Source organism: Accipiter gentilis, chromosome 2 (assembly GCF_929443795.1).
Source record: "Accipiter gentilis chromosome 2, bAccGen1.1, whole genome shotgun sequence".
Lineage (NCBI taxonomy): Eukaryota > Metazoa > Chordata > Aves > Accipitriformes > Accipitridae > Astur > Astur gentilis.
The window spans coordinates 871,421-887,713 of record NC_064881.1 but is presented as its reverse complement, the minus strand read 5'-3'; the positions used below and the strand labels follow the sequence as shown (position 1 = coordinate 887,713).

The following is a 16,293-nucleotide window of genomic DNA, read 5'->3' as shown; positions in this document are numbered from 1 at the left end:
TAGAATTGCACTGCATAAACCAAGAGCTGACATGAATAAATTTGAAGCAGCAGAAAATGTTTCTCTTTTCCAAATCCTCTTATCATTTGCCTCCATTCAGGCAAAGCTATATGAAGGCTAGTAGAAATGCATATTCAAATGGAGGTCTTTGCATGGGAAAACAAATTGATTACTATTTCTATCATTGGGTTTATTTCCCTGTTTTCCTTTTTTGTTATTAGTATTTCTTCCTGTGCAACACAAAACCCAAACCCTGCCTACAACCATTATTTAGATAGCCCAAAGGAGGACTCTGCTGTCTTGAACCAGATTCTAAAATCTTGCCCTTTATTTTAAAATGTTCCAACCTTTTGCCTGATATGTGGAACAGAATCTCCCCGGAGGAGAAGAAGCAGGGTATCAGTGCTCTCTAGTTTCACAGGGAGGAACAGTACCATGACCTTTTAACAGCTTTCAGCCTCACTTGATATGCCCAGCTAGTGTATGTATGTTTTTTTCCAGGTCAGATACTATCTGTACCGCCTTATCAAGGTTGGTGACCCAAGTCTACTGTCCTCATTTCTTGATGGTTTTCAGCATGTTAAAACATCAACGACAGCATTTTCCTAGTTTCTCAGTAGAGTCATTGAATTGGGAGTTGGGTGACTGTAAAAATCCTAAACGCACAAGCATTGTCCTGTAGAGATGTAAAAAAACCAGATAGACACTATTAGCTTTTCCCTCTAGCTCAACAGAGGAACTAAAGACCCCACCACTGTGCAGGGCCCCTGAAACTCTCAAACAGAGGTTTTGTTTTGATGTATTATTCTCAGATAGAAATATATTTCAATATGTTGGCATTGCCCTTGTTTCTGTGCCTGAAGGGACAGATTTCCCACCCTGCACAAAGGCAGTCTGTGCCCAGTGGATGTAGAATGTGTTCCAGGAGTGGACCACAACACCTCATTCTTTAGTTATTCCACCCCTGCATGAAAAGCCACCTGTAAGCTCTTTTACACCTCTAGAAAATCATGTATCTTGTCTTTACCATGCTTTCATCACGTCTTTCTCACTTTATTACAACAGCAGAAAGAGATGCATTTGGTATACACAATGGCAGTACCCAGCTGTACCTGCCGGTGGAGCTCCATTAGCCAAGAGGCATTTTCAGGCTCTCTTTCTAGCAGCTGCTTCTTTCCTAAAATGCAGTGTTTGAATTTACTCACCATAAAAAGCAGACAGTGGATTGGCAAACCCAATTACAGGAAAGAAAAAAAAAAAAAAGGATTTTCAGAAAAGAGGTCTTTAAAGCCAGCATCTAAAGATGAGAGGTGCTCTCTGGTGAGTGTATTCATTTTAAGTTGCTGACCCACTTGTCACAGGCGCAGGCAATATTGCTGGCAATAATCACAGTATTCCCTAACACAGCTTCCACAACAAATTTTTTTAAAGGGGAATTGTTTCCACATAGCAGGTCTCATTAAAACAATTTCCATGCTTGGCTATGATGTTTGGAAGCCACCTTCTTAACTCTTAAACTATAATAAACCAAAAGATGAGCAGTGCCAGGAGCATGGTCTTCTCATGTTTCTTGAAGTGTATTGCTTACTCAGCCCTGTCCTGATCGTGGTTACAATATTGCTTAGAAGAGCATTCACTCTTACTGTCTGGCAGCCTAATTAATTGCAAGTTAGTAAGGCATCTGTCCTCTGTTTGCTTGGTTCACCTGAATTACGCCATGTCTTCTTTGCTATTTTATTTGACCTGCAAAATATATGCAAATACCTGAGCCACACCAGTAACTTCTGTTTTCTCTCTAAGCAAGTCTTTGGCTCATTTGGTGGCAGATAACCTGTCTGTGACACAATGAGATTATCTGATGCTGCTGGCCAGGAAAATAACACTTGGAAAAGCAGTCAAAGTTTGAGCAAAAGTAAATGACTGAGCTTCCAAAAAAAGAGGTAAAAGGGTAAAAGGTAAAAAATCCAGCAGTCCCATTTGACAGGCCTGTAGTGCTATAAGCAGCTTTGGCAGACCTGATTCAAAGCTTCTCAGAAGCACATGGAGGATGGAATGCTGCTGTGGGAAGAAGGGTCTTCCCACAGGAGCCAGCCTACCCACGCTGGCAGCCCCTGACGATGAGACAGGGAAGAGGATGGGTGGCCACAAGAACAGCTTTTGGGAGAGCTGCCACCCCTCGCCTGTACAGACCCTGCCAGATCCCCTGTGGAGGCAGCACACCCTGCTCCTCCTGGCTCTGCCAAGGCCGAAGGAGCAGTATACAGCTGGAGATGGCCCCGAGAGCTGGTAGGGAGGACTAGGTGTGAAGTGGCAACCTTTAGACTCGCTTTCTTTTAGCAACCTCAGATTTTGCAGCTTTGGCAAACTATAACCAGCAAAGCTGCAAGCTTCCGTACTTGCTCTTGGTTTTCCCAGTTTTCAGTTCTCTCCTTTTACTTCTTCAAGCTGTCATGGTATGAAGAAGACTTGAAATGTGGGGAAGAGACAGCCCACTTGCAAATGGAGACTTTTTTGTCCTTGTGAAAAGGCAAGCTGCAGCTCCTTTAAACTGTCTATGTCCATGCTCTGGGCATGTTTTCCACTCAAGTGAAGCTTCAAGGTCAAAGAATTGGGTTCAGATCAAGGTCTTGCAGGTTACCTAGTCGCTAGTCCTTCTCCACTGTTTTCCCATGATGAATTCCTCACATAGCACTAACTGCATGTCAACACTGTTGCTTTATGAACACTCTTCCTTAGAGTGGCTACAGAAAGGGATGAGACATAAATTCTGCAACTATAGTAAAGTTTAGCAGAAGCTACTTTAGATAAAAATAAGAAGTGACCTGAATAAAAGCTTAGTATTTGAACAGTATACTTTTCCCCTTGGGCTTAATGGGGTTTATCCACAAAACTATATCCATTATACATATATGTATATTTGATATTAAAATCCATTAATATGCAATAACCAATTGTTATCCAAAGGATTTTATCTGGATTTGGATTCATGTGTCCATTCAGGTACCAAACAACCACCACTGTTGTAGGTCATTTAGGTACAACATTTCGATTCACAGGCCTTTCTACTTTTTGAAAATTGAGTTTGAAGACTCGTCTCCTTTTTTTTTTTTTTGCTACACCATTCATTTCATAGAGATAAAAACAGAAATTCTTTGATTTGCCCAATTTATTTTAGTAACACTTTTTGTCTCCACATTATCCCTTGAAGTGTTTTGGGCTATCTGGGGAAGACAGTACAAACTTGGAAAGAATTACTTCAAATTAGCACTACATTTAACCGTATAGTCACATTACTTGTTCTACTTTACCTCTTGCAACTTGCACCAAAATCAGCTGCAAAACCCAAATAAATACCAATGTTGAGGCCACATTAAACATAAAATTAGATTAAATACTGAGATTATCATTCAGAACCATATTCTCTCATGTATTAATCAAGTTTTGTGCAAGAGAGATTTAAATTGCATGGGTCTAATCTCCTGAGTCCTAGTCTTACATAGCAGCACTGAGTTTGTCAAAGCTCCAAGACAAGGACAGGATCAGCGAAAAAAAGAAGTTACAGATGAGACATTCTTATCTCTGATTACCAGGATAGTATATCAATCTGTTGGCAACTTTTGTACTACAGAGTAGCTTGGATGTATCACCAAATATACTATTTTAAACCAAAAGCTATTATCTCGAACAAAACCTCGGGAAACCTGGAAATGTTTTAAGTTTTCTTCTAATTAAGCAATTCCATTTCCTTTAATATTACTTGGCTGACATTAGAGTTCTTCTTGGTAAGAATATACAGGTTTCAGAAGAAACTTATCTGACAAACCAGAGTCACTGAAGTGTTTATTACTGGGACTTGGAAGCACGTTTTTTTACAGTAATTTTTTGCAACTTCAAGTGCTGTTCCCATTTCTTATGGGAACATTTTCTATGAAAAGAAGGAGGCTTTGGGTTAGGGTCAGCAACAGTGTGTAGGCACAGCTGCATCATTGCAGAAATTTGGGATATCTTCCCCTTCCCAACTCTCTCTGGAAACATAACCCTCAGTCCCAACATCTTCAGTTTGCTTCCCTTTATCAGCAGATTATAAATGAGTTTCTTGCTGCTCCACTCAGTGGTTAATTATTTGCACAAGTGAAATTGTTTTAACAGCAAAGGCTGGATATTACCTAGCCCAAGACAGTCAAGTAGTCAAGTCATTCATCTGGCCTCTAATAGCCTGAGGTTCAAATTCCTGAACAGACCCTGGCAAATAAAGACTTGACCCTGAACTTCCTGAAAGCCAAGTGAAGGCTATAATTGCAAGGCATAGTTTACTGCAGTACAGGTAGTCTTTCCCTCAGTGGTTTTGGTCAAAATTCCATCTTTATCCACAATCTTTGGAGGATATTAAGTTTTCAAAATTTAAATTTTCTGATGGGCAAGTCTTGATCAGTTCTGCTAATAATACCCTAAATTTTATATTAATATAACAGTGAACAGATGTTTTGGGCTATCATTTGTTGATCATTTCCTCTATTGCTAACAGCTGCTCTAATCTTACTTTAATACTCCCCTAATTTCTGTAAATCTGAGGTGCATACAAATAATGTGAGGCTATGATATCTAAAATATTCTGCTAATATAAGTGCTTGAGCAATATTTGTTATCTTAAAAAACACGGTAGCTAAGCATAGCTGCTCTTCTGGTGGAAGATGAACACTTCAGGGTATTCCTTCTTTGGAAATAGTATGCCTCAACCAACACACAGAGTGAAAATTTCAGTTTCTTGAATCACTCAGCATAAAAGTGAAACCATTAGGCCAAAGAAGAATTGTTTAATGATATATGAACATGTCAGCTCAAACTTGCATGAACAGCCCTAAGTTCTTTTGCTGCTCCAACCTGACCAGATAAGAGCCAGCCTCAAACCAAAAGCTATCTCAACACTGCATATTAAATTCAACTGTACTAATATGGCTAAAAAACTTGGAAGGAGACGTGGCTCATGCCTAACCAGTTTGGAGCATGAATATGTCATCATTCAGCCACATCAGCATTGTCAGTGCTCTTCTTATGCCAATCTAACCATCACACATGAATTAGTCTATCAAACTAAGCTGACCACCGTCCTTCCCATTGCCAAAGCCAAAGGAAAACACCAAGCCTGGAAAATACATTAACACCAAGTTAAAGAGGCAATTTCTGTGGAAGAGGAGGAGAGTTTTGCCATTGATTTCAATGGGAGGTGGTTGGACAATTTTGTTTCAGAATATTATTTCAAAGATGGATTTACTTACCCAAGACTGTAGGCTGCAGATCCCAGCCTGTAGGCTGCAGCCAGCTTATTGATGGATTCAGATCCATGGCTGTAGGCAGCTGAGCTCTTGCTGAGGGATTCAGAGTCAAGACTGTAGGCAGCAGATCTTTTACTTTGTGCAGCAGAATAATCATAGGCTGTAGACCCATAGCTGTAGGCTGCCGACTCAAGGTCATGGGCTGAAGAGCCATGACTATATGCTGCTGAAGAGTCAAGGCTGAAATCTGCTGCAGATGCATGGCGATAGGCTGCAGAGCCCCTAGCATAAGCTGTAGATCCCTGAGCATAGACAGCAGATTTGCTCTTTGCTTCTTTTTGGTACTGGCTTACAGTGGACTGCAGTGCTTTATGGCGGTATGCACGGTCATAGTGCTCATGGTGTCTTTGGTAGAAAGGTAAAGACATCATGCGTGTCTTCTAATTTTGTTTTTTACTGCACGTTTCTGAATGTAAATAAATAGGACAGTGTCTGAAAAAGAACAGATCAAACATAAAGATATTGTCAAAGAAACTTCTGAGTTAGCATGCAAATAATACACAACTTCATACAAACTAACACAGAACTTAAAACTTCAAACATCAAATGCAATGAATTATCTTTTTATGATGTGTTTTAGACTTTAAGATAGGTTTGTATTTAAGTTTCAAGACACTTATATGTCATTCATCATGACCAGAAAACCTTGCACTATTGTGTCCATTCATTTGTAGTTGGTCTCCCTGTTACTGCAAACTATTCAAGTTTCACAGGCTCAACTTCTCCACTCATTATTGTGAACTAATGAAATTTTATGTGCTCAGCTTCTTCAGAGACTGTGTAAATATTTTTGTTAAATTACAAAAGAGACAATAAAGTAATAAATTATTTTAAAAGGCATAAGCAATTCCAACAAGGCTGTATAAGATGAAATAAAAATATATTAACATTTCATTCATTTTTATAATCCAATTTTAATATTGAATTTAATATTCCATTTAATATTTTAACAGTGAATTAAAAACATTAAGATTGAAAAGGATGTCACTTTTTCTGTAAACATACATTACAGTGATTATTTTGTGTGTGATACCAGAGATCCATTTAAAATGGCTTGTCATACTTTTACAGTTTAATCAGGGATACAGTCTGTATGCAATGAGTAAAATAATATCATGCTCCTCAGTACAAATGACCCTTTTTTTTTAACCCAGAATGTCATGTTCAAGATTGTCAAGAAACTTCCTCCAGATGAGAGCCCCATCTAAGGTTTACTTTGCACAGTCATCAATAGATTGTCTTGCAGTTGCTTGTAGTAGGACATTTGATCAGGTGGGAGGTAGTTCCCCTCTCAGAATGTGATGAGGGTTGAGTGCAGAAAGGACTTCCCTTGTTTTTTTTTAAGCTGGCAATTCAGTCTTTATTTTGGTATTGTTTTATTTTGTTATTGTTTTATTTTGCTGTTTTAAAACTTACCTTCTTCTTTGACATGCAGCTTGCCTCTGCTAATCCCTCTGATAACTTTTCTTTCTCTTATCACTGGTGATTAGGCTAGGATATGGCTAGGATTGTCCCTGAAAAGGTACATGATTATGAATAGAAATGAGCTACAGTGGAGAAATCTTTAGAAGAATTTAAAGAAGATCCAAAAACAATGGTGAGAGGTGTTTGTTATTGGTGTGGGGTTTTTTAATATCAATCATGACAATAGAAGACTTGTTCTGCTTCTGGTTTTATTCATGTTAATGAACAATGATCTGACATTTTGACATAAAATACACCTACAGAGCTGGAGTGTAACCATGATTTCATGAAAATCAAGATTTTTTTTCTCTGGTCTTTATGCTTCCTAAATTTCAGTCCTTGGCTTTTTCCTCAGTATTTGGTTCTGATAATGAGTCAACAAATTGCAAACTATTCTCTTTGGTAACTGCTCAGGTACTCACCTTGAATTATGAAAGAAAAACCCCAATGCTTCAACTTTCTTATATTTCTGGGGTCTCTCTCGAACTGCTCTTTTTGTGATAACAGAACAGATCACTTGTTTGCAGAAAGTCAACAAGTAAGAAAGTCATTCAGAAGTCTTTAAGTATGTAAAAGAAATTGCTGATACCCTGACCACAGTGTTACTGTGACTTCGAGGAGACCGGTTTATGCATTTACTTTATTTTTATCTGAGGAAGGGGGAGGGATGGGAGAGGGTTAGCCCATTGTTCCGTATGGCAAAAACTGAGGTTCGCCTTTAATTCCCTCATTTCTCCTGCTGGCTATTTTTTTCCTGTAAGTCTAAAGAATGCAATTATTCTGCCTAGCATCCTTGCTTCTAATACCTAACAATATTTTGTGTTGTTATTTATGTCACTTTGTTAGCTTCTGGTAGTATGTAGTTCCTCTTAATTTCCCTAGTTTCAGAAGATTCCTTCTCAATTTTTCTTCATTGCTTTCTCCCCCAGCTCTGCAGAGCTAGGTTTAGGGTTTGCAAGCCATTGTGATGCCTGCTGAGCAAAGTTAAGGCGTACAGATGAGTACTGTCTTGCACACTGAAAGGGAAAGAACATGAGAACATCCTGTTTTCCTTCTGTAGAGTACTACAGTTGTCTCCCTTTGTCTTCACCAGCTTTATTTGCAGCGTTGGCTGGCTTCATCACTGATACAACAGCCACAGTGCTAACGGCCTTTCAGCCCTGTCACTCAGGGATTCCCACAACCTTCAATGCTTCAAAGTAAGGAAGGTGATCCAAAAGTATAAAGCACTTCATGTGTTGCCCATTAAGGAGAAGTTAAAGGAGGCATTTCATTTAAAACTTATTAGAGCAAAAGAACAAGCAGCAGACTTAAAGTCAGCATATTTAAAATGTACAAAGGCAACCTTTTTCTTCCAAACGTAAAATGTCAGGACTTCACTGTCCTCAGGAGTAAGAGGAGTCTATGACAAGAGTAAGAACTAAGGCAGTAAGGCAGGAGCTGAGCACAAAGTCAGCTCTCCTGATTCAAATCAAAGGCAAACTCTGACTCATGTCATATAAGAGGAAACTGCTTTTATAGGTATTTTATCACACTATGAGTTATGTTTTATACTTCCTCTGAAGCATCAAGCATTGCTCACAGGTCAGGATCACTCAGTTATACTAGTCTGATCAGATATAGTAGTCTGGTCCTATCGGAGATGACAAGAAACTCTGAAACTTGTAAGGATTTTGCTCCTAATTGGAGCCCTGTCTGATTATCAGATTGACTCCCATCTCTTATGTTTTATAAAATCCATACAACCTGCACCTACTTAGTCTGTGTCCACTAATCAGCCCCCTTTAGTGTGAGGACAACACTCCTTCTCAAGATCTGCATAGCATTTCATAACTGCAGAGCTTTGCCTAAAAATATTAGCGGCCATAGTTAGATGAATATGCAGTTTTTGGAGCTGTATGTTAGCAGCTGTTGAGCTGAATTTTCAAAATGACTACTGAGCAGACAGCCAGTTCTGTACTTGTTCATAGGTCATAGCTACACATTAAAGAAAGTGATTTTATTGGCATTACCTCTTGCACTATTTACCAGTGTGTGTAATTCTTTAAAGATCTACTGCATCAAGCAGCGAAAATAGTGAAATAGAAAAAACAGAAACTCTTGTAAACAGAAAAAAAATTTCCTTCAGCTCAGTCAATGGCTTTACAAATCAGAAGACATCCTATGCACTAGAAAATAGTTAGATTATTTATACATTCTCTAAGCCCAAAGGAGGTTACACAACAAATTGCTCCTGTATCTCAGTAACCCATGCTTCATTTGAGAGTACTGTGGCAATATGCAAGGATAGTTGAGTTGATAATAAGTGAACCCTTGCACTACTTTGCTTTGTTTCACAGCTGAACCCTCAGATGTCTTCAGTTCATGTCCACAAGTCCCTCAAATAACTGCTGAGCTGAGAAGAATAAAGGGAGCTACTCTCAACTTGGCATTACAGATTCAGATTAAAAATAATCAAACACATATAATCTTCTGTCATTAACACTTACCAGGGCCCAAATGAATAGCAGTAAATGCAATAGCTCTTAAGTGGACGAATAGCAGAAAAACACAGCAATGATGAAGCCAGCAAAGAAAGAGGTAGTCAGGACGAGGGGTAAGAACTGGACTTCAAGGTCCAGAACAAAAATAATGCCTGCAGTCAGTGGAATGTCAGAGCCTTAGTCCAGACCTTTTATGGCCAGGGGGGTGATAAATATAGCATCGAAGAGGGAGAGAGGCAGAGACAGATACCGATACCCTGTGCTATCTCTGTGCAATGACATGGTGACAGCAGCTTCGAACTGAGAGTTCTCCCTTTTAAGTATCTTCGCTAAATTCCATATAAAATCAGCATTCCAATTCAAACTGATTTCTAGGACTTTTTTCCTCAGCTAAATCAGATTTAAGAGAGAAAAAAATATTATTGTGTTATGAACCAGAAACTAGGAAAGATCAATCCCTGTATTGACCTTTGCCATGGTACAAGAATAGGAATATTTTATGGGTTCCTTTCTTTATTTTTAACACCAAGCCACTGTGCATGTAATGTAGATATTTCAGCTTAATGACAGACAATATAGAGAAGTAAATAGCAGCAAAACTCTATAAAGCCATACACTGTGTTACAATTCAATACTTTGTTCTGTTGACAAAGTGTTACTTTTTTATCATCTTATTTAAGATAAAATACTAAATCAAGTACATGACCTCATGAGGCATTTAAGTAGATATAAATAACACAGCTCTATCACCCAACTTCTTGTTTCTAAATTAAACAGTATTACTTCTAGGGATAATAAAATGGGCTTGTCTTCTTTCATTTTGGTCACAACATTTTGGCACAGAAATGTACAATCCATGTGTCTGAATATTACATCAGAACAATTTCTGTCATCTGAGGTCTAGCATGTGGAACACACTGTGATGTCATTGTAAATACAGATTTTTGCTCTGCACTGTACGTTTGACTTTCAATACAAATGATTAGTCCACTTTGTGCATTTGCATTGACAGAAAGATTAACCCTCTCAGTTCTGCTATAGCCACTTTGCACCACACCCACCACACAACACAACTGAGAACTTTCCAGATCCTCCTCCTCTGCTGAGGCATTTCCCCTTAAGGGTGGAACCCCCAGCAGAAGGTCTGGATGAGGCCAGTGGGTCCCAGGCTTTTCTGTATAATGGTTCATCCGTACCCTCTTCTTCACCTCACTGCCTTGACTCCACCTGAAATCTCTTTATTCTCCCCACTAGCTACTTGTTCCCTGGGGAGCCGCTACCTCCTGCCTGATGCTACACCATGGAGTAAATTCACATGCCCCTTCATCTCCCACATCAGGAGCTGCTCAGCTACATTAACGATATGGGCTTTTGGTCTTTGCTCCTGAGCACAGAAAGTATGGCCAGCAGAAAGTTGTACAGTCACAGAAACTGTATCTTGGCTCAGGAAACTGGCCAAACCTTCAACAGGCAGAATGAAAAATGGAAACCCCTATATAACCTTTTCTTCCCCTCAGAATTCTGTGCCAATGGCAGCACCACTGAGCTATAGAATGTGTAATAAAGTACATTCTTAATTAGAGAAGGTCAAGGCCTCAGTGGATGGACTCCAAGGTTCTGTTGCAGACTCCTGATCCACTCCTTCACCATGGGTTATTTGCACTGACATCTTAAAAGACTTAATGACTTAATGGCAAATTTAAACCTGCAGCCGAGGGATGTGTGCAGCACAGCACAGCCTGAAGGCCACGCCATACCTGCAGCACAGCACAGCACAGCACAGCACAGCACAGGCCTGAGCATGCTCAGGTTAACTGCTGTGTGGATCACTGACTCCTCCACGTACAGAGGTCTCCGGTCAGGACAATGGCACGGCTCTGCCTCTCAGCTTCCTCACCGCCAATGCATGCATGGGAGAGACCAGTCTGCTCTCCTTCCTTCTGCCTGTTGACAGGCAATGATGGAAAATCATTTTTTCATAAATTTAGCAAAGCCCACCTCTATCTGGTCCTGCTTGAAGTTATCTTTCTGCACCATGGGTGGCCTGAACCATACACAGTACTCCAGAGAAAGTTCCATTAGAGACCATTACCCTCATACTGTGACACATTTCTGTCTCTGCTGAAAAAAACCCTCAGCTGATTAACTTTAGAATTGCATTGGCCTTTTTCACACATACATTACACTGGCAGCTTACAGTCATTTTGGCTAACTAATGTCTTCAGGTCTCTTTAGTCCTCTGTCATTTCCAGCTGAGGCAACCTAGTGACATCTTACATCTTATGACCTTACACTTCGTACTACTGAATTTCATCTCTATTAGGCTAAGCCTTACTCCTATATAATACTCTAATCTTTCTTTGAAGGGCGGATGCCCCTCAATGTTATGCAGTCAGCAAATTACATTAGCATCTTCCTATTTTTTTATAAGACCACCAGCAAAAACATTAAATATTGCTCCCAAGACTGTTCTTTTGTTACTGAAATCTCTCCCCCAATTCTTCCCTTCTCAACAAAACCTGGTATTGCTTGTCTAGCCATTGGGCTAGTGTGGGGCTTGGCTGCTCTACACCTCTTGTGTAAATTCTCCATTTTAACTAACAGTTTTCCAGGTGGTAGGATAACAAATCCAGATGGACTCAATCAGTTACATTTCTACTGCCTGGAAAATTATTTATCATGTTATTAAAAAAAAAAAAAAAAAAAAAAAGGTGACTTGATCTGTTCTTCCTGATTTTGTTCTTCTTGCTGTAGATGGATTACGTGATTTATTCTTACTGAGCACATTCCATCCAGATTTCCATTTCCCTCCAAATCTTTGATAACTTTTTCTTCAAAAATAGTTTTAAAGCAAAATTTTTCCAAAAGCCTTTCAAGATATTGACTGTTGGTGCCTAGATCGATTTTCCATTGTACAGAAATATTTGCCTTAACATTATTAGTAACATTTATTCCACTGTGTCACTCTGGAACTGGAAGTGTCCCATAACAAGTTCATTGCTGGCAGCATTTATTTTCCTTCATAACATTTTAAAGGTTTCTGTTCATATTAAATCCTCACCCTGAGAGCCTATAGCAGACTCCTAGAGCTATTCCAACAGAAAATTCTTATCATTTCTTTAAGTGGCTTTGGCACTTACATGGTTTTTCAATCCATAGTATCTCCTGTCGTTTTAAATTACATATCAAAACAGATGGTTGTCCCATAGTCTATCAGTCAATCTTTCCTAAACACCACAGATCCTTCAGTACTTTTATTCCAATAACAACGGATAGTTTATGTTACCCTCACTCTATTTAGTTTTACATCTTGGAAAGATTGGCCAAAACACCCTGAAGCATGACTGCTGAAGGACCGGAGAGTTGCTCCAACCGCAGATAACCCAAAGCCAGAAAACTTGACTGAGGTATAATATTTGAGCTCTTGCCACTTGGTTACGCAGCTTTTAGAAGCAGATAATATACTTCAAAACATGAGTTAAGTAGTTTGGCCAGGGTATTAGCCAAACGGAGGTGCCCGATGCCCAGGGCTGGGCCTGCCCTGGTGCCCTCGGCGGTGGGACCGGCTGGGGCAGTGGGACCGGCTCCGACTGCCAGGATCTGCCCTGATGGACCCCATGGGCAGCCCCCACAGCTCCCAGGGAGCCTGGACCCTTAAACAGTGACTTTGTATTGATTGTCTTCCCCTTTCCTGTTATTAAAAGTCTGTTTAACTGCATTATTACTAAGAAAACAAACTGTAGAAATCATCTCACTCAGATTTAAGCCACTGTTGCAATAACATGAAGCAATTGCCTCAGGTATTACAATAATCATTACCACAATCATTCAGGCATAGCTAACACAAATTTACCACCCAGTACACAATAGCAACTTTCATTTTCCTTGTCATCACATTGACTGATGAAACACTTTTGAATCAATCAAATGTTTCCATTAAAGGAAAGGATAGTGGCAATGTCTTAAGACAAAAAGGAAAAAAAAAAAAGTTTTAGTTGTCACACTTGGAAATTATTTCCAATATAATAATTAAGCTGAACAAAGTTTCAAGGAAAATTTGCATAAGAAATTTACAAATTGATTGTTTTATTCAATGTTCCCTGCAGGACAGAGCCATCAAATTTAAAACATCAATTATGAATGAAAAACTCTTCCAGAAGTTGGGGATGTAATGCAAAAAGACCTGGTGAAGACAAAGAGGGGAAAATAGACTGGAGCTTAGTATTTGAAGAAGAGAAGGAAATACACTGAAGAAAAGAAGGAACTGAGATTAGAAGGATCCAAACACACCAGGACTTTTTATAAATATTTAGACAGTTAATCAAATTATTTGAATAGTTTTTTCCAGTCACTTAAAACATCTGCTATAACTAGTGGCTTCAGGGTGCAGTGCAGTCATATTCCATATGGACAATAGTGTATTTAACTTTGAAATGGATCAACTCTGAATTGCTTCAAAGACTGGAGAACGTATGAATTTGTAGGGCAAGACCAGTCCAGTTTCCTGATGGATGGCGGTCAGTACTAGATGGTTCAGGAAAAGATACAAGAAATCACACAGTGGACAGGTTTGCAATATCCTTTCTGTCCTGGTTTCAGCTGGGATAGAGTTAACTGTCTTCCTAGTAGCTGGTACAGTGCTATGGTTTGAGTTCAGTATGCGAAGAATGTTGATAACACTGATGTTTTCAGTTGTTGCTCAGTAGGGTTTAGACTATAGTCAAGGATTTTTCAGCTTCTCATGCCCAGCCAGGGCACAAGAAGTTGGCACAGGACACAACCAGGGCACCTGACTCAAATTGGCCAACGGTGTATTCCATATCATGGGATGTCCCATCTAGTTTAGGAACTGGGGAGTGGGGGCGGGGGGAATCACCGCTTGGGGACTGGCGGGGTGTCGGTCGGCGGGTGGTGAGCGATTGCCCTGCGCATCGTTTGTACATTCCAATCCTTTCATTATTGCTGTTGTCGTTTTATTAGTGTTATCATTATCATTATTAGTTTCTTCTTTTCTGTTCTATTAAACCGTTCTTATCTCAACCCATGAGTTTTGCTTCTTTTCCCGATTTTCTCCACCATCCCACTGGATGGAGGGGGAGTGAGTGAGCGGCTGCGTGGTGCTTAGTTGCTGGCTGGGGTTAAAACACGACACTTTCCAAGGGGATGTTTCACCTTAACATTTGTTATTTTATCAGTTATTTTATGACCTTATAACTCATGTGAGTTATAGGAGAAGTTGTGGTAGCTTAACAAAGTCCTTTATTAAAAAATACAAGGTTTGGAATAGCTGTTTATAGTAAAACTTCAGAATTCAGTATAATGCTAGTCCTGCAGATGAGGGCTCAACCTTTACTGACTCTCTGATCATCAATTTGGATTTGGTTACTTTATAAGCTGTCGAAAGTGACTAGTTCCCATCTGTCTTTTTCTTGCTGTAGCTTGTTTCTGGCTTTCTACCAGAAGCTGTCAACGTCCTATCAGCATGTCCACGCCTCTTTCTCTGTAATCTCCTACAGCAGGACACACCAGCAAGGTGGCAGCAGTCTTCCCCCACAGCAGCTGGAAAGGAGCAGAGGACCACTGCCTCGTTTCTAATGACTGGGATTCTCAACTCAGCACCTTTATACCCAAAGCAAGCCTCGTAACTCACTGTAAGGTTAAACAACAGCAGTGACAAAATGTCAATCCTAATCTAGCAAACCCATCTCCTCCAAGTCATTTAGCCACACTAAATTTCAGAAGTGCTCCTCCAAAATACTGTGTGTGGCAGCAAAGAAAAAGAATTACTTCTGGATGTGTCATTTACACCTCTTTTCAGTATTTCCACCATGTAAGCTGCAGTGATGTTGAGTGGGAGACATACGGCATATGGGCAACAGATGTGCCCACACCCCACTGGCTGCCATGGCTCCTGAGGAGAAGGGAATGCAGGTTCACTGCCGGAGAAAGGGATCTCTGTGACTGCAGGTGTGGGAACTAAGAGGAGGTACCAAAAGCAACTTACAGGGTGGGGGAGGGCCAAGCAGGGGGTGAGATTCAGCTATTAAAATATCCTCCTCTGCCTACACAAGCAGCTGGCTTAGAAAGCAGAACATCTTTTTTTCCTGATAACAGCTGTCACAGCATATAGGTTTATCGATGCTAGATGTAACTAACTAAATCCAGCATCAGTCATGGTGTAGCTCTGGCAACATGGAGCTCAGCATAGGACCTTTTCACCTGCTATTTACTGAGTTAATCAGTTTAGGATGCTTTTCAGTCAGCTGTGATGTTGGCACTGCTGCAGGTATACAGCTAGCCCAAATGAACTAGTTAGTTTAAAGCGCTCTCAGATATATCTCTAGATGATGGCTGTGTAGACATATCATTAACTACTCTTTCAGCACAAGAGCTTGAGGTCATCAAGGCTCTGTTAAAACCCAGGTTATATTATACAATGAGACATATCATAACTGTGCATAATGAAAAAGCCCTGCCTTCTAATGAAAACAACAAAAAAGAAAATTACTTACCTAGCACATAGAGTGCTGTTAAGTCAAAGCTGTGCTTTTACAGCCTTTATTCTGTCCCCGTGTCTGATTACATGTTTGTACTCAGTACACAGCATGTCCACATTACTTGGATGTGGATGCATGTTGATCACCTCCTCCCTTGCTCTTCTTCTTGTGCTATTCTTAAAGGCCCCACCCTTCTTTACTTTTCACGTACAAATTTTCCCTTCAAAGCACCATTTTGCATGCTGATGTTGCTTGTCACAATTTGAGACAAAATATTAAACCATGATATTTGGCATGTCTTTTTTGGTCTTAGAAATATATGTATAAAGTTACCATTCTAGTATGCTGTCATGCTCCCAGGAGCTCAATTTCTGAGACCTTAAATAAGGTCTTAAAAGGCTGAGATATGATGTAATATGGCAGAAACAAGTGACATATGAACCATTTTTGTCATGCAAAGCACAGGCTGTAGCAGTGTTGAGTGTACAGCTTGGCCCATTCTACATACTCAGCTTC

The 16,293-nt window shown here is 39.9% G+C and overlaps 1 protein-coding gene across 2 annotated transcripts in view; it reads right to left on the bottom strand.

Moving 5' to 3' along the window:
• MYOM1 (myomesin 1) overlaps window positions 1-5,704 on the bottom strand; it is a 73,805-nt gene extending 68,101 nt beyond the window's left edge. Inside the window, exons 1-2 of one of the 2 annotated variants that reach the window (XM_049819967.1) lie at window positions 5,410-5,701; window positions 981-989 (exon numbers count right to left, since the gene is read on the bottom strand). In XM_049819967.1, coding sequence (XP_049675924.1) covers window positions 981-989; window positions 5,410-5,701 — 301 coding nt within the window. Of the gene's footprint in view, window positions 1-980; window positions 990-5,276 lie in introns of both variants that reach the window. The other variant, XM_049819959.1, reaches the window with a different exon arrangement.
• Between the last annotated feature and the right edge of the window lie 10,589 nt (window positions 5,705-16,293).